We start from the raw sequence: 23,579 nt of genomic DNA, 5'->3' as shown, positions 1-23,579 counted from the left end.
TCACTTTGAGTCTTTTGCTTTGAGTCTTTTGCTTCGGGTCTTTTACTCCCAGCCTTTGCTGCCAGTCTTAGCTTCCAGTCTTTTCTCTCCAGATGTCTGGAATGCCTATGTTTTTTTATCCCTTGTCACCACCCACCTCCTTTCTCCACCTGCCCTTGGCCTTCGGCCTATGGAGTCTCAGGAGGCAGGGTCTCAGTGCCCAATGGTCTGGTTGGTGACCTGTTGACAGGGTACCTGAGCCTGCCCTGGGAGGAGCAATGATTGCTTGATGGGTTATTCAGGGACTGCTTCAGACATGCCCCGGCAGCTTGTCTGAGTTCTGTATATTCGGATTCTGCAGGCATCTGCAGACTGTGGTTTTTAAAGTGCCCAATTCTTTAATTTAAGATATCCAATTTTATCGGCCTTAAAACTAGGCCCTGATTATATTACTACAGTACTTTTTTTTTTGCATTTTGTATTGTTTAATGGGTCCATGTATTTTAGTCACATTCATGTGAAATTCAGCATTTTGCACAATTTAAACACATTCAGACTGTACATTATAGGTGAAGGTTTGTCACAAACTTAATTTTAAAAAGTGATTTTCCAGTGGATTCTGGCGCTTTTAGGCTTCAGAAACTGCTTTCACTCTCTCCTCAATCATCCGATGTTTTTGTTTCATTAGACATCGTCTGGCACTGCCATAAGCTCCCAGATCACCATATCTTGATTGGTAGCCTTTTGCTCCCAGCTTGAACTGCTCCAACTCCTTAGCACGGTTCTGTACGTAGCTGTTACCTTCCCTCTGCTGACAGGCCCTTAGTCGCTCCTGAAGAATTCCTATAATTTCCTGATCAACCTTGTAATCTCTTCTCCACTGCATCTCTGCCTCGTAGTAGCAGAGGTAATCACCAAATTGGCAGTCGGTTATATCCGGCACTCGTCTGAAATGCTGATGGTAATAATAGAATTTGTTCTTTTGAAAAAATGAAAATCGCTTATTGTCACAAGTAGGCTTCAAATGAAGTTACTGTGAAAAGCTCCGAGTCGCCACTTTCCGGCGCCTGTTCGGGGAGGCTGGTACGGGAATTGAACCGTGCTGCTGGCCTGCCGTGGTCTACTTTCAAAGCCAGCGATTTAGCCCAGTGTGCTAAACCAGTCCCTAGTGTTTCCCGCTGGCGTTCCACCCATTCTCTGAAGGTCGTAACCAGCAAATTCACCGAGTAATAGAAAAGTTTGCCGACAATGACCGCGGGGTTGGGGAGGCCAGTTTTCTTGTCCACGGCCGGGGTCCGGCTGGCCGGCTGCTGGTAAATGTCCTTGTCCCAATCATCCGGCATTGCTCCGACCAGCATATTACTACAGTACTAATGACATAGGCAGGAAGAGTGATTAGGTCCTACAGAAGGAGTTCAGGGAGTTAGGCAGTAAGATAAAAAAGCAGGATCTCTAGGGTTGTAATCTCAGGATTACTCCCCATGCCACGTGCCAGTGAGGCTAGAAATAGGAGGATAGTGCAGCTAAACACGTGGCTAAACCAATGGTGTAGGAGGGAGGGTTTCAGATTTCTGGACCATTGGGATCTCTTCCGGAGCAGGTGGGACCTGCGGTAATACTCCAGAAACATGTTATTATTTAACATAAACACAGTTAACGCTTGTACGATTTGGTCAGTTTATCCCAAAAATATTTTTAGGTATTTAGTTAACTGCAATATATTTTGGCTAATCGGCTTATTTGTAATAAATAATAATAATCTTTATTGTCACAAGTAGGCTTACATTAACACTGCAATGAAGTTACTGTGAAAAGCCCTTAGTCGCCACATTCCGGCGCCTGAATACAGGGTTAACGGTAGGGTTCTTGGCAATGTGGAGGAGCAGAGAGATCTTGGGGTCTATGTTCATAGATCTTTGAAAGTTGCCACTCAAGTGGATAGAGCTGTGAAGAAGGCCTATGGTGTGCTAGCTTTCATTAGCAGAGGGATTGAATTTAAGAGCTGTGAGGTGATGATGCAGCTGTACAAAACTTTGGTAAGGCCACATTTGGAGTACTGTGTGCAGTTCTGGTCGCCTCGTTTTAGGAAGGATGTGGAAGCTTTGGAAAAGGTGCAAAGGAGATTTACCAGGATGTTGCCTGGAATGGAGAGTAGGTCTTACGAGGAAAGGTTGAGGGTGCTAGGCCTTTTCTCATTAGAATGGAGAAGGATGAACATAGAACATAGAACATAGAACAATACAGCGCAGTACAGGCCCTTCGGCCCACGATGTTGCACCGAAACAAAAGCCATCTAACCTACACTATGCCATTATCATCCATATGTTTATCCAATAAACTTTTAAATGCCCTCAATGTTGGCGAGTTCACTACTGTAGCAGGTAGGGCATTCCACGGCCTCACTACTCTTTGCGTAAAGAACCTACCTCTGACCTCTGTCCTATATCTATTACCCCTCAGTTTAAAGTTATGTCCCCTCGTGCCAGCCATATCCATCCGCGGGAGAAGGCTCTCACTGTCCACCCTATCCAACCCCCTGATCATTTTGTATGCCTCTATTAAGTCTCCTCTTAACCTTCTTCTCTCCAACGAAAACAACCTCAAGTCCATCAGCCTTTCCTCATAAGATTTTCCCTCCATACCAGGCAACATCCTGGTAAATCTCCTCTGCACCCGCTCCAAAGCCTCCACGTCCTTCCTATAATGTGGTGACCAGAACTGTACGCAATACTCCAAATGCGGCCGTACCAGAGTTCTGTACAGCTGCAACATGACCTCCCGACTCCGGAACTCAATCCCTCTACCAATAAAGGCCAACACTCCATAGGCCTTCTTCACAACCCTATCAACCTGGGTGGCAACTTTCAGGGATCTATGTACATGGACACCTAGATCCCTCTGCTCATCCACACTTTCAAGAACTTTACCATTAGCCAAATATTCCGCATTCCTGTTATTCCTTCCAAAGTGAATCACCTCACACTCCTCTACATCAAACTCCATTTGCCACCACTCAGCCCAGCTCTGCAGCTTATCTATATCCCTCTGTAACCTGCTACATCCTTCCACACTATCGACAACACCACCGACTTTAGTATCGTCTGCAAATTTACTCACCCACCCTTCTGCGCCTTCCTCTCGGTCATTGATAAAAATGACAAACAGCAACGGCCCCAGAACAGATCCTTGTGGTACTCCACTTGTGACTGTACTCCATTCTGAACATTTCCCATCAACCACCACCCTCTGTCTTCTTTCAGCTAGCCAATTTCTGATCCACATGAGGGACTTGTTCTGATGAGGGGCGACTTGATAGAGGTTTATAAGATGATCAGGGGAATAGATAGAGTAGACAGTCAGAGACTTTTTCCTCGGGCGGAACAAACTATTACAAGGGGACATAAATTTAAGGTGAATGGTGGAAGATATAGGGGGGATGTCAGAGATAGGTTCTTTACCCAGAGAGTAGTGAGGGCATGGAATGCACTGCCTGTGGAAGTAGTTGAGTCGGAAACATTAGGGACTTTCAAGCGGCTATTGGATAGGTACATGGATTACGGTAGAATGATGAGGTGTAGGACAAAATCTAGGACAAACGTTTGGCACAACATCGTGGGCCGAAGGGCCTGTTCTGTGCTGTATTTTTCTATGTTTATGTTCTGTTTGGGTAACAGGGAGAATTCAGGATGTCCAATTCACATTACAGCACGTCTTTTGGGACTTGTGGGAGGACACCGGAGCATCCGGAGGAGACCAACGCAGACACAGGGAGAACGTGCACACTCCGCACAGACAATGACCCAAGCGGGAATCGAACCTGGGACTCTGGCGCTGTGAAGCAACAGTGCTAACCACTACGCTGCCATGCCACCCAGAACATCCACACATACCATTAACAGTTTGTACAATTTTTTTCCTCTTTACATCCCCCCCCGCTCCCCTCTGGTGATAAACAATTCCATAAATATGGATAAGAATGGATACCATCTCACACAGAACGCTTCCTCCTACCCCCTTAGGGTAAACATAATTTTCTCCAGGCTCAGCAATTTCAGTACGTCCCCTATCTACGCTCGCACCCCCAGAATATATGGGCACGGTCCGCTGGCTTCCTCCCGCACCTTTCACAGCAATCCTCCACACGCAGGAAAAATCCACACATCCGGGCCCCTGTCATATGCACCACCTTAAATTGAATGTTACTCATGCTCACGTGTGAAGAGGTCGCCTTGGCGAGGTGCAGTATCTTACTCTATATCTCCCATCCTAGCTCGATCCTCAGCTCCTCCTTCCATTTGCCCTTAATCCTATTCACCAATGCCATCCATGTATATCCCCAATCCGCCCCTGTTCCCGTATATCTGGATTCAGCAGCTTTTCCAGAAGCGTATAATCTGATAACAGAGGTAGTTCTTTCCATGCAAAATCCTGCACCTGCAGGTCTCGGAACTCACATCCCCGAGGCAACTCAAAATTCTCTTGAAATTCCACCCACTCTGCAAACTGCCCCTCTAAATCAGGTCCCTCACTTGCTCTACTCCTTCCCTTCGCCACCTCTCATACATCCCATCCATCCTATTGGGCGCAAACCTATGGTTCCCACACAACGGGGCCAGCACTGACCCTCGTCCCAGCTTCCTCAGCTGGTTCCAAATCTTCATTGAAGAGACCACCACTGGGCTATCAGAATATTTCCCTGGGGCAATTGGGAGCGGGGCATTAATATGGCTCTCAGACTCCACCCCTTACAGGAGTCCTCCTCCATCCGTATCCAATCCGACCCACCATTGTGTCACCTTCTCCACATTAGCTGCCCAATAGTATTGCAGCAATTTCAGTAGCGCTATCCTCCCTACCTGCCTTTTCCTCTGCAATAAAGCCTTACTAACCCGGCGTCTTAGTTACGCCCATATAAACTCAGAGATTAGTCCATCGACCCTCCGAAAAAAGGCTTTGGGAAGAAAAATTGGGAGCGATTGAAAAATTACCAAGAACCTGGGCAGCACATTCATCTTTAAAATCTGTACTCTCCCTGCCAGTGACAATGGCAGAACATCCCACCTCTTTAGATCCCGCTTAACTCCCTCCACCAGTCCCGTTAAGTTCCATATTCGCATCACTGCCAAGTCATGTGCAATCTGGAGCCCAAATACCTAAACTGAACATTCGCAATCTTGAGCTGTAGGGCCCCCAGGTTTGTGTTCCTTCCCAACACATTCACTGGAAAAACCTCACTTTCCTACATTCGATTTGTACACAAAGAAGACACCAACTTTTCCAAGCAACTCCATAATTCTTCCCATGCTATCCAATAGATCTGCTATATATAGCAACAAGTTGTCTGCATATAATAACACCCTGTGCTCCCTGCCCCTCCTCACAATATCCTGCCACTCCTCCGAGGTCCGGAGCTCAATCGCCAGTTGCTCTATTGCCAGTGCAAACAATAACGGTGACAATGGGCAGCCCTGCCTCGTTCAACCTCCAAGATGTTGATAGTAGGGGATTCAGTGATGATAATGTCATTGAAGGGGAGATGATTGGAATCTCTCTTGTTGGACATGGCCATTGCCTGGTACCTGTGTGGTGCAAATATTACTTTCCACTTATCAGCCCAAGCCTGGATATTGTCCAGGTCTTGCTGCACTTGGACAAGGGCTGCTTGATTATCTGAAGAGTCACGAATGGCGCTGAACATTGTGCAGTCATCCGCAAACATCCCCACTTCTGACCTTATGGTGGAAGGAAAGCAATTGATGAAGCAGCTGAAGATGGTTTGGCCTAGGACACTACCCTGAGGAACTGTTGCAGTGTGATGGACCATCTTCCTTTGTGCTTGTATGACTCCAACAGCGGAGAGATTTCCATGATTCCCATTGACTCCAGTTTTGCTTGGGCTTCTTGAGGCCACATTGGTCAAATGGTGTCTTGATGTCAAGGGCAGTCACTCTCACCTCCCTTTGAAGTTCAGCTCTTTTACCCATGTTTGAACCAAGGTTGCAACAAGGTCAGAAGCTGAGGGGCCCTGGTGGAACTCAAACTGAGCTTCAGTGTGTTGGTTATTGCTATGATGTGGAGATGCCGGCGTTGTACTGGGGTGGGCACAGTAAGAAGTCTTACAACACCAGGTTAAAGTTCAACAGGTTTGTTTGGAATCACTAGCTTTCAGAGCGCAGCTCCTTCATGAGGTTATTGCTGAGTGCTGCATGATAGCACTGTCGCTGACCCCTTCCATCACTTTGCTGATTATCGAGAGTGGGATGCCGGAGCAGTAATTAGCTGGGTTGGATTTGTCCTGCGTTTTGCATACAGGACATCCCTGCGCAATTTTTCACATTGTCGGGTAGATGCCAGTGCTGTAGTTGTACTGGAACAGCTTGGCGAGAGGCGCTGGAGCACAAATCTTCGATACTTCCTGGGAATTTGTCAGGGCCCAAAACCTTTGCAATATCCAATGAATGCTGCCATTTCTTGACAACGTGGAGTGAATCAGATTGTCTGAAGAGTGACATCTGTGATGCTGGGGTCCTTGGGAGCAGGCCGCATGGATCATCCACTGGGCAATTCTGGCTGAAGGATGTTGAAAATGCTTCAGCCTTATCTTTTGTGCTGATGTTCTGGGCTCCCCTATCATTGAAGATGGGGATATTTATGCAACCTCCTCCTCTAGTTAGTTGCTTAATTGTCCACTATCATTCATGACTGGGTGTGTCAGAACTGCAGAACTTAGATCTGATCCAGTGGTTGTGGAATCGCTTAGCTCTGTCTATCACATGCTGCTTTTTCTTTCATAAATCTTTTCTCAGTCGAGTACATTGTGTGGAAACATGAAGTGTTGCTCAAACTGCCCCTACTGCTGCCATGTGCCAAGTTAGTCTGCCTGCTCTAGACATTTCTGAGCAACAGAAGGATGAAGGTCTACGTGCGAGAGAAAGTCAGCACTCCAAGAACTTGGCCACCCAGTCTTCCACTGGGCAGTGTCCTGGCACTGGCACGTTTTAACATTTACATAAGCACACCATATGATGAAAATTTATTAACACAGGTGATAGTGCCCTGACATTTCTACGATATTAAGCCACTTTAAACTCTGACCTATCAAAAATGGTTGAATATTTCTCTAAGTGGAAGCTGCAACCAAACCCAGCCAAGTCCATCATCTCTCCATTCCACCCTGAAAATTGTAAGACACACAACATCCTAAAAGTCACCTTCTGTAGGCCCTTGACCCCTCCCAAACGTGCCATCATCGCCTCCAACCGACTGCCAAAGAGAGCAAGATACGAATGAACATATGTTTTAACTTGCCTGCGCAAACTGGGTTGCAAAAACTACGATTCTTCATACTTCTGCCATAGTTCTGTTCTTCTTGATAGCGGAGTCCTGCCTCAAGTCGTCACACAAAATATTGACACACAACTTCACTCAGTAATGAGCATAATCCCTGGAACTCTGAGATCAACTGCAATTCAATGGTTACCAGTCCTCTGAAATGTCACTCCTCTCTCCATTTGATGGGATGTAGTATCAAGCAGAAAAATTACCCGTCTCAGCAGTAACTTGGATCACCCCATCCATAAAAACCTTCAAGAACTTCCAGTTCTCCACATGGTTCTGTGAAATATTCTGGACACAAATCGAACATCTTCACCTTCATAACACTGAGGCAGTGGCATAGTGGTATTGTCACTGGACTAGTAATCCAGAGACCCAGGATAATGCCTTGGGGACATGGGTTCGAATCTGGGGATATGGGTTCGAATTTGAACTCAATAAAACAAAAACATCTGGAATTGAAAGTCTAATGATGACCAGGAAACCATTGTTGATTGTCATGAAAACCCATCTGGTTCACTAATGTCCTTTAGGGAAGGAAATCGGTCATCCTTACTTGGTCTGGCCGACATGTTATTCCAGAGCCACAACAATGTGGTTGACTCTTAAATGACCTCAGGGATGGGCAATAAATGCTGGCCTAGCCAGTGACGCCCACATCCCATGAACGAATAGAGAGAAAAAAACCTGGAGGGATGCTGGGGCAGAAAACACCCTCCCAAGTAAGCACATTGTCTCCAACTCAACTTCTCAACAGTGAGGCTTTGGTCTCCTCTGGAACATGTGGACAACGCTCAATACAGTGGACTGGACATGGTCAATGTGGCCATTTGATATACTTCAAAACGTCACCTGTGAAACCCTGACCAAACCATGAAGCACATTGCCCTCTACTTAAGTTTGAGGGTGACACCCTGGAGTTACACTTGCTCTCCAGAAGGGCATTGGACTGGTTCGGGAACTTGACATTAAAACTGTGATGACAGCTTCTGCGTCTAAAGCTTTTGAAAGAAGAAGACACTCTTCCTCAATTGGCACATAGCTCATGTGCCAGGGGTTACTCCTGATGATGGAAGAGATGATTGCATCTCATTGGATAGCTACTGCACACTGTAGCGCACAAAGACTCCGTGAGACGAATAGAGTGAAGTCGATGAGGCTTTATTAAGCGTGTCTGTTCCCCCGCAGCTCGATAGTAGAATGGCCTGCGGGGGAGGACTCCGGCTTCTTATACTCCGCCTTCAGGGCGGAGCTAGAGGTCAACGGCCAACCAGGACCCGGGATCTGTCAGCCAATGACATTAGGGCTTCCAGTCCCACATGACCCCTAATACATACTACCACATTCACCCCTTGTCAAAAATGAACCCGGCGGGGTGATGCTTCGCATGGTGGTAAGGGTTTACAGGGCTGGTCCTGGGAGGAAAACATTCATATGGCAATACAGTATGTACAATTTTGTCCTGTTTCAACTATTTACAGAAGGTAACGGGAGAAAAGCAAAATGTTCTTGTGAAAAGTCCATATATTGATTTGGATCGACGCCACGAGTCGGTCGGGCGGTCTGGTCATCCGTGTCGATCGCCTCGGCCCCGGTGGTGGTGGTGGTGCTTGTACCGGTGTTGTCGTCTCCGGGAGCCTTACGGTTTCAGCTTGGGCTTTATTCTTGGTCGGGCCTGAGGGGAGGGGAACCGGTCCTCCTGGGAAGGGGGCGGTCGCGGGGTGCGGCGGTGGCAGGAAGGGGGGTGGGTTGGGTGAATGATGTCGGGGGGGGTGTGTGTTGCCGGCGGGCGCCAGATCCCGCAGGGAGACTGTGTCCTGTCGGCCGTCGGGGTACTCCACGTAAGCGTACTGCGGGTTCGCGTGGAGGAGGTGAACCCTTTCGACCAACGGGTCCACCTTGTGTGCCCGCTTATGCTTTCGGAGCAAGATGGGTCCTGGGGCCGCCAGCCATGTCGGCAGCGACGTTCCAGAGGAGGACCTCCTAGGGAAGACAAGGAGACGCTCATGAGGCGTTTGATTAGTGCTCGTACATAATAGCGACCGGATGGAGTGGAGAGCGTCCGGGACCTCCTGCCACCGTGAAACTGAGAGGTCCCTGGACCGTAGGGCCAGTAGGACGGTCTTCCAGACCGTGCCGTTCTCCCTCTCTACTTGCCCGTTCCCCCGGGGGTTGTAGCTGGTCGTCCTGCTTGAGGCTATGCCCTTGCTGAGCAGGAACTGGGGCAGCTCGTCACTCATGAAAGAGGACCCCCTGTCGCTGTGGACGTATGCGGGGCAACCGAACAGTGTGAAGATGGTGTTCAGGGCTTTAATGACTGTGGCCGCGGTCATGTCAGAGCAGGGAATGGCGAATGGGAAGCGGGAGTATTCGTCCACCACATTAAGGAAGTATGTGTTGCGGTCGGTGGAGGGGAGGGGCCCTTTGAAATCCAGACTAAGGCGTTCAAAGGGGCGGGAAGCCTTAATGAGGTGCGCACCATCCGGCCTGAAAAAATGCGGTTTGCATTCCGCGCAGATGTGGCAGTCCCTTGTGACTGTACGGACCTCCTCTAAAGAGTATGGGAGGTTGCGGGACTTGATAAAGTGGAAAAACCGAGTGACCCCCGGGTGGCAGAGGTCCTCGTGGAGGGTTTGGAGGCGGTTAATTTGTGCGTTGGCACATGTGCCGCGGGATAGGGCATCGGACGGCTCGTTCAGCTTTCCGGGACGATACAAGATCTCATAGTTGAAGGTGGAGAGCTCGATCCTCCACCTTAAGATCTTGTCGTTTTTGATTTTGCCCCGCAGTGCATTATCGAACATGAAGGCTACCGACCGTTGGTCGGTGAGGAGAGTGAATCTCCTGCCGGCCAGGTAATGCCTCCAATGTCGCACAGCTTCCACTATGGCTTGGGCTTCCTTTTCCACTGAGGAGTGGCGGATTTCTGAAGTGTGGAGGGTTCGGGAGAAAAAGGCCACGGGTCTGCCCGCTTGGTTAAGGGTGGCTGCTAGAGCTACGTCGGAGGCGTCGCTCTCAACCTGGAAGGGGAGGGACTCGTCGATGGCGCGCATCGTGGCCTTTGCGATATCCGCTTTGATGCGGCTGAAGGCCTGGCAAGCCTCTGTCGACAGAGGGAAGGTCGTGGTCTGTATTAGGGGGCGGGCCTTGTCTGCGTACTGGGGGACCCACTGGGCGTAGTATGAAAAAAAAAACCCCAGGCAGCGTTTCAGGGCTTTTTTTTTTTTTTTTTTTTTTTTTTTATAGAATTTACAGTGCAGAAGGAGGCCATTCGGCCCATCGAGTCTGCACCGGCTCTTGGAAAGAGCACCCTACCCAAGGTCAACACCTCCACCCTATCCCCATAACCCAGTAACTCCACCCAACACTAAGGACAATTTTGGACACTAAGGGCAATTTTATCATGGCCAATCCACCTAACCTGCACATCTTTGGACTGTGGGAAGAAACCGGAGCACCCGGAGGAAACCCACGCACACACGGGGAGGATGTGCAGACTCCGCACAGACAGTGACCCGGCGGGGAATCGAACCTGGGACCCTGGAGCTGTGAAGCAATTGTGCTATCCACAATGCTACCGTGCATTTTGAGCAGTGCGGGAGGGGAAATTCCTTGAGGGCGCACATACGTTCGGGGTCGGGGCCTATTATCCCATTGCGCACTACGTAGCCCAGAATGGCTAGCCGGTTGGTGCTAAAAACGCATTTGTCCTCGCTGTACGTGAGGTTCAAGGCTTTGGCGGTCTGGAGGAATTTTTGGAGGTTGGCGTCGTGGTCCTGCTGGTCGTGGCCGCAGATGGTTACATTGTCGAGATACGGGAACGTGGCCCGCAACCCATGTTGATCAACCATTCGGTCCATCTCCCGTTGGAAGACCGAGACCCCGTTTGTGACGCCAAATGGGACCCTTAGGGAATGGTATAATCGCCCGTCTGCCTCGAAGGCTGTGTACTTGCAGTCACTTGGGCGGATGGGGAGCTGATGGTAGGCGGACTTGAGGTCCACGGTGGAGAAGACTTTATATTGGGCAATCCGATTGACCATGTCGGATATGCGGGGGAGAGGGTACGCGTCTAGTTGTGTGTACCTGTTGATGGTCTGGCTATAGTCTATGACCATCCTTTGTTTCTCCCCTGTCTTCACTACTACCACCTGTGCTCTCCAGGGACTATTGCTGGCCTGGATTATGCCTTCCTTTAGTAGCCGCTGGACTTCGGACCGAATGAAGGTCCGGTCCTGGGCGCTGTACCGTCTGCTCCTCGTGGCGACGGGTTTGCAATCTGGGGTGAGGTTCGCAAACAAGGACGGGGGTTGCACCTTGAGGGTAGCGAGGCCGCAGATAGTGAGTGGGGGTATTGGGCCGCCGAATTTGAACGTAAGGCTCTGTAGATTGCACTGGAAATCTAATCCCAGTAATGTGGGGGCGCAGAGTTGGGGAAGGACGTGTAGTTTGTAGTTTTTGAACTCCCTCCCCTGCACCGTTAGGGTAACTATGCAGAAACCTTGGATCTGTACGGAGTGGGATCCTGCAGCTAGGAAAATCTTTTGTGCGCTGGGATAGGTGGTCAAGGAACAGCGTCTTACCATGTCGGGGTGGATAAAGCTCTCCGTGCTCCCGGAGTCGACTAGGCATGGTGTCTCGTGCCCGTTTATTAGCACCGTTGTCGTCGTCGTCTGGAGTGTCCGGGGCCGAGCTTGATCGAGCGTAATTGAAGCGAGACGTGGTTGTAGTAGTGGAGCGTCTTCCTCGAACCCCGTGGAGCCGTCGACACTGGGGTCCGTTGTTGCCGTCCAAGATGGCGTCGGGTTGAACAAAATGGCTGCCCCCATACATCGCACATGGCTGGGGGGTCACAAGATGGCGGCGGGGGTGGACAAAATGGCCGCCCCCACGCGTCGTACAGGTCTGGGGTAGTCCAAGATGGCGGCGCCCTTCCTCCCCTCGTGGTGGCCGGGACTCAAAATGGCGGCGTCTGCGGTCGCACATGGGGCGCTGGGGGGGTTGGGGAGCGTTAGGACCGCGCGGGGCTCCCTCATCTCTGGGGACAGCGGTGGTCGGGACCCAAATTGGTAGCGCCGGCGGGTCATACGTGGGGACGGGGGGGGGGGGGGGGTTGGGGAGCGTAAGCGGCGTGCAGGGCTCCCTGTTCTCCCGGGACCGCGGTGGTCGGGACCCAGAGCGGCTGCGCCTGCGGGTCGTACATGGGGCGCTGGGGGGGTTGGGGAGCGTAAGCGGCTTGCAGGGCTCCCTGGTCTCCCGGGACAGCGGCGACCTCGCGGGACCGGCACACAACCGCGAAATGGCCCTTTTTCCCGCAGCTCTTGCAGATTGCTGCGCGGGCCGGGCAGCGCTGCCGGGGGTGTTTTGCCTGGCCGCAGAAATAGCAGCGGGCGCCCCCGGTGCGACATGGCGTTTGGACCGCGCAAGCCTGTGGGGTGTCCGGAGGGGGGTGGGTTTGTCGCGACGGGTACGTACGGAACCCAATTGGCTGCCGCGCGGTCGGGGCCGTAGGCGCGGGTATTACGCGCGGCCACGTCTAGGGAGGCTGCTAGGGCCCGTGCCTCTGAGAGTCCTAGCGACTCTTTTTCTAGAAGTTTTTGGCGGATTTGGGAGGAATTCATACCTGCCACAAAAGCATCACGCATTAACATGTCCGTGTGTTCATTTGCGTTCACCGAAGGGCAGCTGCAGGCTCGTCCCAAAATCAGCAGCGTAGAATTCGTCCATCGATTCTCCGGGACTTTGCCGTCTCGTAGCAAGCTGGTAGCGAGCGTAGATTTGGTTAACTGGGCGGACATAGAGACTTTTCAGTGCTGCGAACGCCGTCTGGAAATCCTCTGCGTCTTCGATGAGGGAGAAAATCTCCGTGCTTAACCTCGAGTGCAGGACCTGTAGTTTTTGGTCTTCTGTGACCCGGCCGGTGGCCGTTCTGAGGTAGGCCAGTGCTTGAAGGCTGCTGCCGCGTTCACTGCGTGGGGGCTGATCCTCAGGCATTCCGGGATGATCCTGAGCTCCATAGTCCTTTTTAGGCACGCTTAATAAATTGTAGCGCACAAAGACTCCTTGAGACGAATAGAGTGAAGTCGATGAGGCTTTATTAAGCGTGTCTGTTCCCCCGCAGCTCGATAGTAGAATGGCCTGCGGGGGAGGACTCCGGCTTCTTATACTCCGCCTTCAGGGCGGAGCTAGAGGTCAACGGCCAACCAGGACCCGGGATCTGTCAGCCAATGACATTAGGGCTTCCAGTCCCACATGACCCCTAATACATACTACCACACACACCTCAAGCAGCTCAGCTTCAGTTAGATGCTGACCCGTCATAGCCTGCTGGTTTCAATGGGTGTTTGGAGCTTAGACAGTCATCTCAGGCTGCTAATCTATGAGTCAGGCAAGACAAACTCAACAAAGAAGGCACCAATCTTTTGAATCACAAGCTGCAATGCGAGAACCTGGCCTTATGACCTTCTGCAGGTTGATCGTGCAGGTAAAGCAGCTGCGGTCAACACAGAACTTACAAGGTTCAATGTGGACATTACTGTGCTGCAAGAAACTAGGCTTGTTCAAAGCAGTTCCCTCAAAGAGAAACATTGGCACGCTCTACTGCCAGGGGAAAGTTCAACATGTAGTGGGTTTTGCAGTAAAAAAACATTAGACTTGCGATGAGTGTACACACCCCCAGCCACCCAACAGCAAGCTCAGGCAGACATCTTACACTTGGTTTATCAACAAGGACGGACCCAGTCAACTTCATGTGCATCTATGCCCTGACACACGCCTCCATCCCAGATGTCAAGGGTTAATTCTCTGAGACACTTGGCGCTTCCATCAGCAGAATTCCCAGAACCGAGGGACTGTACCTTCTCGGGACCGTCAACACAAGGTGTAGGTGTTAAATATACAGCATAGAGCATAGAGCACCAAGGGATCAGCAGGATGAACAAAAATGGACAATTGCTGGGAGTTATGCTGTTATCGTGGACTGTGTGTGATGAAAAGCTCCTTCCAAACTAAGCCATTCTGCAAGGTTACTTGGAAAGGTCTGTCACTGGCACCAGCTAAATTTCAACGTCACCAGACGTACCACCCTCAACAGTATCCTCATTACTTGTAGCTCTCATAACGTTACCTGGTATGCAAGCAAAGTCCGACTTCAGCCAAAGAAATATACCACTCCAAGATGTAAGATCATCCTCAGATCAACCCTTGCTGTGCCACTGATCCAGAAAGGACACCGGTGTTCCTCAACAATCTCGATCAGGCTCTTGCAGACAACACACACACAAGGCCAGAATGCGGTGTCAAAATGGAGTGGTCTGCCCAACGTTATCTATAATTCTGCACCGACTACATATGGGAAAAGAGATCAGAGGAATACTTACTGGTTATTGGACTGAAATGGAGCCAGTTAGTGCAACCAAGTGGATGGCCCTCATGTAAGCAAGTCCCCAGCAAATAAAATCTAGATCCTCTCAAAGCTGGCAGAATTGCACCTCCAGAAGACTGCTCCTGACTGTGCTAATCAATAATGGTTGAAATCTGCAACAGAATACAATGTTCTGCTGAATCCTGGGATGCCAGAGGGATGCATGAAGCAATTAAGAACGCAACAGGCCCAATAGTAACAAAATTAGTCCCATTGAAGACAACAACAGCGAGGATGGTCACTGAACCTTGCAAGCAAATGGAAAAGTGGGTGGAGTACTAGCTTGCACTCTATCCAATGCAGAAAGTTGTCTTTGAAGAAGCTCTCAGTGCTATCCCAGGCTTTCTTGTCATGGAGGAGCGGGATATTGAGACCACCACAGTAGAGCTGAGAAAGTCCATTGACCATTGTGGCAAATGATAAAGCCCCAGAAAATGATGGCATTCTACCTGAAATCATTAGAAGTAGAAAACCAGCACTTGTAGCATCTCCATGAAGTTTTGTGTCTCTGCTGGACGTAAAGGTTTGTGCTTCAAGACATGGGTGATATAAATAGAGTGACCTTGTACAAGAGCAAAAGGGATTACAGTGACTGCAACAATTACTAAAACATCTGCTTATGAAGTATTGTAGGGAAGGCTTATTTTCATTCCTCTGACAAGATTGCAAACCTTGTCAAAAAGTATCCACCCTGTGCCTGTCACTTTGCAGGCTTAAAAGTTGGCACATTGACAGTTGACATGATTTCCTCACTCTGGAGTTACAAGAGGATTACTGCGAACATCACTCCTCACCAAGGCCTTCGCCCTTGTCAGTAGAGACGGGCTCTTTAAACTGCTGTGGAAAATAGACTGCCCACCAGGACTCCTGGACATCACTTCTTCTTTCCATGAGAACATGTACCATTTTGTCAGCTATAATTGAACATCATCAGAGGCTTTCAAGATCAGCAGCAGGAAGTAAAAGAAGGACAGCGTTTTGGAGCCAGCTTTCTGGCATATTTTTCTCCATGCTGCTATTGTACGCTTTTGGTGACTCAAATGAAAGTTCTACCTGCATGCCAGAGCTGACAGCAAGCTGTTCAACTTGGCAAGACAGCACGCCAAGACCAAAGTGCGTAATGTCCTAGTTCGTGAGTTACTGCTTGCTGATTATACTGAAATTCTGTTGTAACAGCTTGCAGATCATTTCCCCTGGGCCTGCAAGGAACTTGGACTGGCAATCAGCATCAAGAAAATCACAGCCAGGACGTAGGGACTCAACTTTCAATCAACATTGAGAACCTCAGGGTGGCATGGTGGCTCAGTGGTTAGCACTGCTACCTCACAGCACTGTGGACCCGGGTTCGATCCCGGCCCCGGGTCAATGTCCGTGTGGAGTTTGCACAATCTCCCCGTGTCTGTGTGGGTCTCGCACCCACAACCCAAAGATGTGCGGGCAAGGTGGATTGGCCACGCTAAATTACCAACTCTTTAATTACTCTAAATTACCACTCTAAGTTATCAACACCGCCTAGTCCATCACACGAACCTGCCTGCCATCCATTGAATCTGTCTCCACCTCCCGCTGCCTTGGGAAAGCGGGCAGCATAATCAAAGACACCTCCCACCCGGCCTACTCATTATTCCAACTTCTTCCATCGGACAGAAGATACAAAAGTCTGAGAACACACACTAACAGATTCAAAAACAGCTTCTTCCCCGTTGGTACCAGACTCCTAAACGACCCTCTTATGGACTGATGGATTGATCCGATCTCTTCACACATCTTCTCTACTGAGTAGTACCACACTCCGGCATGCTCCACCCAATGCCTGTGTCTATGTATTTACATTGTGTATTTTATGTTTGCCTTATTACGTATTTTCTTTTCACGTACAGAATGATCTGTCTGAGCTGTACGCAGAACAATACTTTTCACTGTACCTCGGCACAAGTGACAATAAAAGTATCCAATCCAATTGCCCCCTTAATTGGAAAAAAGAAAATTGGGTACTCTAAATTTATTTTTAAAAATTGAGAACCTCACTCAGGAACTCTTTAATAGCTTCGCTTGGATCAACAATTACCGGCAACTGTCCCTCGATGCAGGAATCAGCACCAAATTGCTGATTGGTCTAACTCTACTGTTTCTTGCATTTCCTTCCATTGTATTTGCTCCAATTTGGAGATTCCAGGTTTTATCTTTCTCCTTCAGCAATTTTAACACCTTTAGTTCTTTTAATACCTTTTTATTGTCTTCTTGAAATGATGTTTCTTGTGATGTCTGACTTTGTTTCATATTTCCACTCTCTTCAGTATTTGAAATGAAAATGAAAATCACTTATTGTCACAAGTAGGCTTCAATGAAGTTACTGTGAAAAGCCCCTAGTCGCCACGTTCCGGCGCCTGTTCGGGGAGGCTGTTACGGGAATTGAACCGTTCTGCTGGCCTGCCTTGGTCTGCTTTCAAAGCCAGCGATTTAGCCCTGTGCTAAACAGCCCTGTTGTTTACCTGTTCATTGTCTGATTTACTGCCAATTCTCTTCCAGGTATCCAAACCATGAAGAAATTCTGCTTCAATTAAAAAGCCTGCTGCTTTTTCAATTTTGACACATTGGTCCCCCAAAATGTTATTTTATCTGTTATCTTGTAGCTGACTGAAGCTCTGTGGTTTTCCAGTAATTTCCGAGTAGAAGTTTCAATTTCAGTTGTGGTGTTAACCGGCGATATTTCAATGGTTGGTCATGAAATAATCCATCTTATTTTCTTTCATATTGCCTTTCCAATGTCACCAAAATTGTAACTTCTGCCATCCTGCTTTCTTTGAGATTTCCAATGTCGGCAGCGTCATTTTGCTTTTTATTTCCTGTATCATTTTTTTTTTTTGGCTGCTTTCCAAAACATCTGCTTGCTGGTCACTTCACGCAGCCTCTCTTTAATTCTTAAAATCATACTTTAACAATATTTGTTCAGGGGTTGTGGGCATCGTTAGCTGGGCCAGCATTAATTGCCAATCCTTAATTGCCCTTGAACTTTGGGAAATCAAAGAAAAGTCCAGGAATATTTTATTCAGGCATTTACATAAAAGCAACCAAAAGCAGAAGAAAAATCATACAATATAAATAATCAACACCCACTCCCACCCCCTGCTCCCCACTATTGCCACCTTCTCCCATCCTGCCTTCCCCATTTTAAACCCCCTCCCCCACCCCGCCTTTGCTGATCGCTCAATCCTCCTTAAAGATGTCAATGAACGGCTTCCACTTCCAGGCGAACCCATCAACCGACCCCCTCAGGAATCCACCAGGTCACTCACCGACACCCTAGCTTTCGGTGGTTTTGAGTCCCTCCATCCAAGCAAGATCCGTGTCCGGGCTATCAGGGAGGCAAAGGCCAAGACATCGGCCTCTCTCGCCCTCTGGACTCCCAGGTCATCTGACACCCCGAATATCGCTACCTCTGGACTCGAGGTCACCTTCACCCCCAGCACCGCAAACCCCTGGCAGAACACCTTTAGCTTCGGACATGCCCAGAACACTTACGCTTTACATCCACCAGGGCCCTTCCCAATCCATCAGCTCCTTGTAGACCTCAAACACCTTCCCCTCTCCTATCTCCTCCTTCAACAGGACCTTATCCTGCAACCCCAGGGGCAGTAGCCCAGGAAAACACGGCACCACTTTCCTCACGAAATCCCGGATCTGCAGGTACCTAAACCGATCCCCCTGGGCAACTCATACCCTTCCTCCAGGTCCTCCAACTTTGTGAATCTGCCCCCTATCAACGGGTTGCCAAATCACTCATTCCCCGCCTGCCGCCACCTCGAAACCTCGCATTCAGCATCCCCGGTGCACGCCTTTGGTTGTCACAAATTGGTGCTCACACCGAGGCACCCTCCAATCCCAAATGCTGCCTTCACTACCCCTAAACTCGTCAGGCCGACAACACCACTGAGCCCACGGAATATCTGGCCAGCGAGAACGACAGAGGCGCTGATAACAATGTCCTTAAGCTCGTTCCATCCGCTCCCACGCCGACCTCTCCCCTACTACCCATTTCCTGAACATAGCAATGTTCACCGCCCAGTAGTAGTTCATTATATTCAGCAACGCCCGCACTCCCCTCCTCGCCCCCCCATTCCAGAAAGCCCCCCTGACAGACGGGGTCTTCCCTGCCCACACATTTCCAGAAATCAGTGCACTGACCTTTTTAAAGAACGTCTTAGGGACAAAGATTGGGAGGTTCTGAAACACAAACAGAAACCTTGGCAGCATCGTCATTTTTACTGTCTGTACCTGTCCCACCTGTCCCACCAGTGACAATGGCAGCACATCCCACCTCTTAAAGTTCCCCTTCATCTGCTCCACCTACAATGTCAAGTTCAGCGTGTGCAACTGTGCCCAACCCCACATCACCTGATGCCCAAGTATCTACAGCCTGCCCCCACTACCTTAAACGGTAGCTCCCCTCATCTCCTCTCCTGCCCACTAGCCTCAATCGGGAACCCCTCGCTCTTTTCAATCTTCAACTTGTACCCAGAGAGCTGGCCATAATCTCCAATATACCGATAATCCAATACCACAAATGGGTCCGAAATGTATAACAGCAGGTCGTCTGCGTACAGTGATACCCTGTGCTCGACGCCCCCTCACACAATCCCTCTCCAATCCCTTAACGTCCAAAACCCCAATGCCAGCGGCTCTATTGCCAAAGCAAAGAGCAACGGGCAGAGTGGGCACCCTTGCCACGTCCTCCGAGGCAAACCAAAATATTCCCAATTTACTCAGTTAATCCGCACACTGGAGACTGGTGCCGTACGCAGCAACCGGACCCAGTCCACAAACCCTTGCCCGAACCCAAACCGTCCCACAGATATTCCCACTCCACCCGTTTCAACGCCTTCTCCGCATCCATCGCTACCACCACCTCTACCTCCTGCCCCTCCGAAGGCATCCTAATTATATTGAGTCGTCTCCTCGCATTCGCCGACAGCGGCCTTCCTTTCCCGATCCTCGCCTATCACCCCCGGGATGCAGTCCTTGACTCGCAAAGCCAACACCTTCGCCAGCAACTTGCCGTCTACGTTCAATAATGATATTAGGTTATACATAGAAAAGTAGAAAATAGGTGCAGATTCGGCCCTTTGAGCCTGCACCACAATTGAATATGAACATGGCTGATCATGCAAATTCAGTATCCCACTCCTGCTTTCTCTCCAAATCCCTTTAGCCACCAGAGCCACGTCCAGCTCCCTCTTGAATATATCCAATGAACTGGCCCCAACAGCTTTCTGTGGTAGAGAATTTCACAACTCTCTGAGAGAAGAAGTTCTTCAGTGTGGTTATGACACACACAGCTCTGGATCCTTGCCCTTTTTCAATATTAGGGAGATGGAAGCCTGCGATAGTGTAGGGGGGAGTTCCCCCTCTCTCCCTAGCCTCGTTGTATGCCCTCAGCAGCAGCGGCCCCAGGTTCCCCCCAAACTTCTTATAAAACTCCACTGGGAACTTGTCCAGACCTGGGGCCTTCCCTGCTTGAATCACCCCCATACTCTCCAGCACCTCCCTCAGTCCAATTGGGGCCCCCAATCCCTGCATCAAATCCTCCTCCACCCTGGAAAACTCCAGCCCATCCAGGAACCGCTGCATTCCTTCCCCCTCCCAGCCAGGGGCTCTGACTCATATGATCTCCTATAAAACACCTCGAACACGCCATTCACCCCCTCCTGGTCCATCACCACCCCACCCATCTTGTCCTTTACTCTGCCAATCTCCCTCGCCACCTCTTGCTTCCTCAACTGGTGCGTCAGCATCCTACTCGCCTTCTCACCATATTCATATACTGCCCCTCTGACCCTCCGCAGCTGGCCCACCATCTTCCCTGTGAACACTAATCCAAACTCCATCTGGAGCCTCTGCCTCTCCTTCAACAGCCCTGCCTCCAAGATCTCCGAATACCTTCTATCCACCATGAGGATCTCATCTACCAGCCTTGCCATCTATGCCCTTTCCATCTTCTCCCTTTGCACCTGAATTGAGATAAACTCCCCCCGACCACCATCTTGAGTGCCTCCCACAGCATGGTGGCCATTCCTCCTCTGTATCATTTCGCTCCATATACCCCTGGATGGCAGCCCTCACCCGCTCACACATCTCCTCATCTGCAAATAACCCCGCATCCAAACTCCACTGTGGGCACTGGGTCCCTCCCTTGGTCCACCCAATGTGGCGTGTGGTCCAAGACCACAATCGCTGAGTACTCCAAATCCACCACCCTGCCAGCAACACCTTATCCAGAACAAAAATGTCGATCCGGGAGTACACCCTGTGCACATGGGAGAAGTATGAAAATTCCTTCACCCATTGACTCCCAAACCTCCACAGGTCCCGCCCCCTCCTCCCTCATGCGCTCCATAAACCCCTTCAACTCCCTCGCCACCGCCGACACCTTCACCGATATTGGGCTCGACCGATCCAAACTCGGCTCAATAACCGTGTTAAACTCCTCCCCTCATGACCAACCGGTGCAAGTCCAGGTCAAGAATTTTCCCCAACACCCGCCTCATGAAATCTACATCATCCCAATTAGGGGCAACAACTTTTACCAGGACTACCGGCAACCCCTCCAGCTTCCCACCCACCATCACGAATCTCCTCCCTCTGAATCTGCCACAATGTTCCCCACCTCAAACGCCACCCGCTTATTCAGCAACACCACCACCCGTTTGTTTTCATATCCAGCCCCAAATGGAACACCTGCCCAACCATCCTTTCCTTAACTTTGTCTGGTCCCCTGTCTTTAAGTGCGTCTCCTGCAAAAAGGCCACGTCCGCCTTCAGATTCTCCAGGTGTGTGAACACATGTGACCGTTTGATCGGCCTATTCAGCGTCCTCACATTCCACGCGACCAACTTGGTCAGGGGGCACTTGCCCCCCTCCCCTGCTGATCAACCATATCCATATTTGGGCTAGCCCTCGGCCCGTGTCACATGACCCTCCAGGCCACCCTCGGATGTCCACCGTCATCACTTCTTTTCCAACTGCACCACATCAACCATGCCCTTGTCAGCAACCCTCCCCACTCTTAAACAGAACATCAACCCCATCCCCTTCCCCTGTGCCAACCGCCTGTCAACCCCCCATTGAACCCCCGTTAACTACCCCACCCAGCTAGCATGGCGGGCCCCGCCCAAGGCCTCCTACCTCCCTACCCCTCCCAATTCCCCTCCCCCACCATCCACATTCCCCCAAAAAGCAACAACGGGTGCACTCATCCTCAATGTTTCCCCCATGAAAGGCCTGCCCTCCAGAAACCCCCCCATCAAAACAAAAGAAACACTTCAGAGGGAAAACACATTCAGAAAATAAACAAAGAAACATTCGCACCAACTCCTCCAAAGTTCAATGTCCCCACTCTCCTCCAGGTCCATTGTCCCTCATGAGCACCTTCGCCTCTTTTGTCATGCCAAAATAATACTCATGCTTCTCCTAATGCAGAAAGCGGTGCGACCACACTACCATCGCCCTTGGCGGCTTGTCCACTTGCAGCCTCCTCATCAGCACCCTAGGCGCTCGGCCGACCTCCAGGGGCCGGTCAAAGGCCGCCTCCCCTTCTTTGTTCCAACATACGTGCCGGCTTCCTCACCTTCAATGTCTTTTGGCACCCCCACGATCCTTAGACTTTGTCCTCTGGAGCGATTCTCCAGATCCTCCAACTTCCCCTTCAGCCTTTTCTGGGTCTCCCGCATTACCCCCAGCTCGGCCACCAACAAAGTCAATTTCTCTTTGCGCTCCCCCTCTGCCTCCTCCACTTTATGGATCGCCGGCCCTGAGACTCCAGCTTCTGCGCCACTCTCTCGATCCCCGATTTAATCGGCTCCACCACTTCGGCCAGGTCTGCCGGCTGAACTTTGCATTCAAAAACTCCACTAGCTGCTCCATTGACCACTGTGCAGGCAGAACAGCCCCCTTGCCCTCCGCCATCTTATCCTGTGACGCACCTTGAAAGCTCTCCTGTCCCAGCAGCTCTTTTCTTCTTGCCCCACTCCTAGTTCGTGGATCCATCCACCAGCCTCACCAGAGGAGTAACACCTTCCCCGGGCACTCCTGCACCTCTTGCCATCCAAAACTTCGCTTTAGGGCAGGGAAAAGACCAAGAAATACCACCTTGAGCGGGAGCCACCAAATGTGCGACCGCTCAACCCATGGCCGCCACCGGAAGTCCCAATTCCCTTTTGAATATACTATCGAACTTGCTTCCTCCACTCTATCAGGCAGTGCATTCCAAATTCGAATCACTCAAGTTGGCAAACTGAACCAGGGGGTTCCACAGGGAAAGGTGTTGGGCCCTCAAGTGTTTACAATCTATATTGATGATTTGGATGAAGGGTCCCAATGTATTGTAGCCAAAGTTGCTGCTGACACAAAGATAGGTAGGAAAGCAAGTTGTGAATAAGACACCCAGAGACTGCAAAGAAATATAGATAGGTTAAGTTTTTTAAAGATGTAGAGTACCCAATTCATTTTTTTCCAATTAAGGGGCAATTTAGTGTGGCCAATCCACCTACCCTGCACATCTTTGAATTGTGGGGGCGAAACCCACGCAGACACTGGGAGAATGTGCAAACTCCGCACATAGAACATAGAAAATACAGCACAGAACAGGCCCTTCGGCCCACGATGTTGTGCCGAACCTTTGTCCTAGATTAATCATAGATTATCATTGAATTTACAGTGCAGAAGGAGGCCATTCGGCCCCCTGAGTCTGCACTGGCTCTTGGAAAGAGCACCCCACCCAAACTCAACACCTCCACCCAACACCAAGGGCAATTTTGGACACTAAGGGCAATTTATCATGGCCAAT

At 50.1% G+C, this 23,579-nt stretch overlaps 1 protein-coding gene across 1 annotated transcript; it reads right to left on the bottom strand.

Annotated features, from left to right (window-relative positions):
• Nucleotides 1-440: 440 nt before the first annotated feature.
• On the bottom strand, nucleotides 441-1,328 carry LOC140407768 (NADH dehydrogenase [ubiquinone] 1 beta subcomplex subunit 10-like). The gene is made up of 2 exons (XM_072495045.1): nucleotides 1,156-1,328; nucleotides 441-965 (listed from the first exon to the last, which is right to left on the bottom strand). The coding sequence occupies exons 1-2, from the start codon at nucleotides 1,320-1,322 to the stop codon at nucleotides 608-610; spliced, it is 525 nt and encodes a 174-aa protein (XP_072351146.1). The 5' UTR covers nucleotides 1,323-1,328; the 3' UTR covers nucleotides 441-607.
• Nucleotides 1,329-23,579: the final 22,251 nt, after the last annotated feature.

Source organism: Scyliorhinus torazame, chromosome 2 (assembly GCF_047496885.1).
Source record: "Scyliorhinus torazame isolate Kashiwa2021f chromosome 2, sScyTor2.1, whole genome shotgun sequence".
NCBI classification, from domain to species: Eukaryota; Metazoa; Chordata; class Chondrichthyes; order Carcharhiniformes; family Scyliorhinidae; genus Scyliorhinus; species Scyliorhinus torazame.
This window is presented reverse-complemented; position numbering and strand designations above follow the sequence as displayed.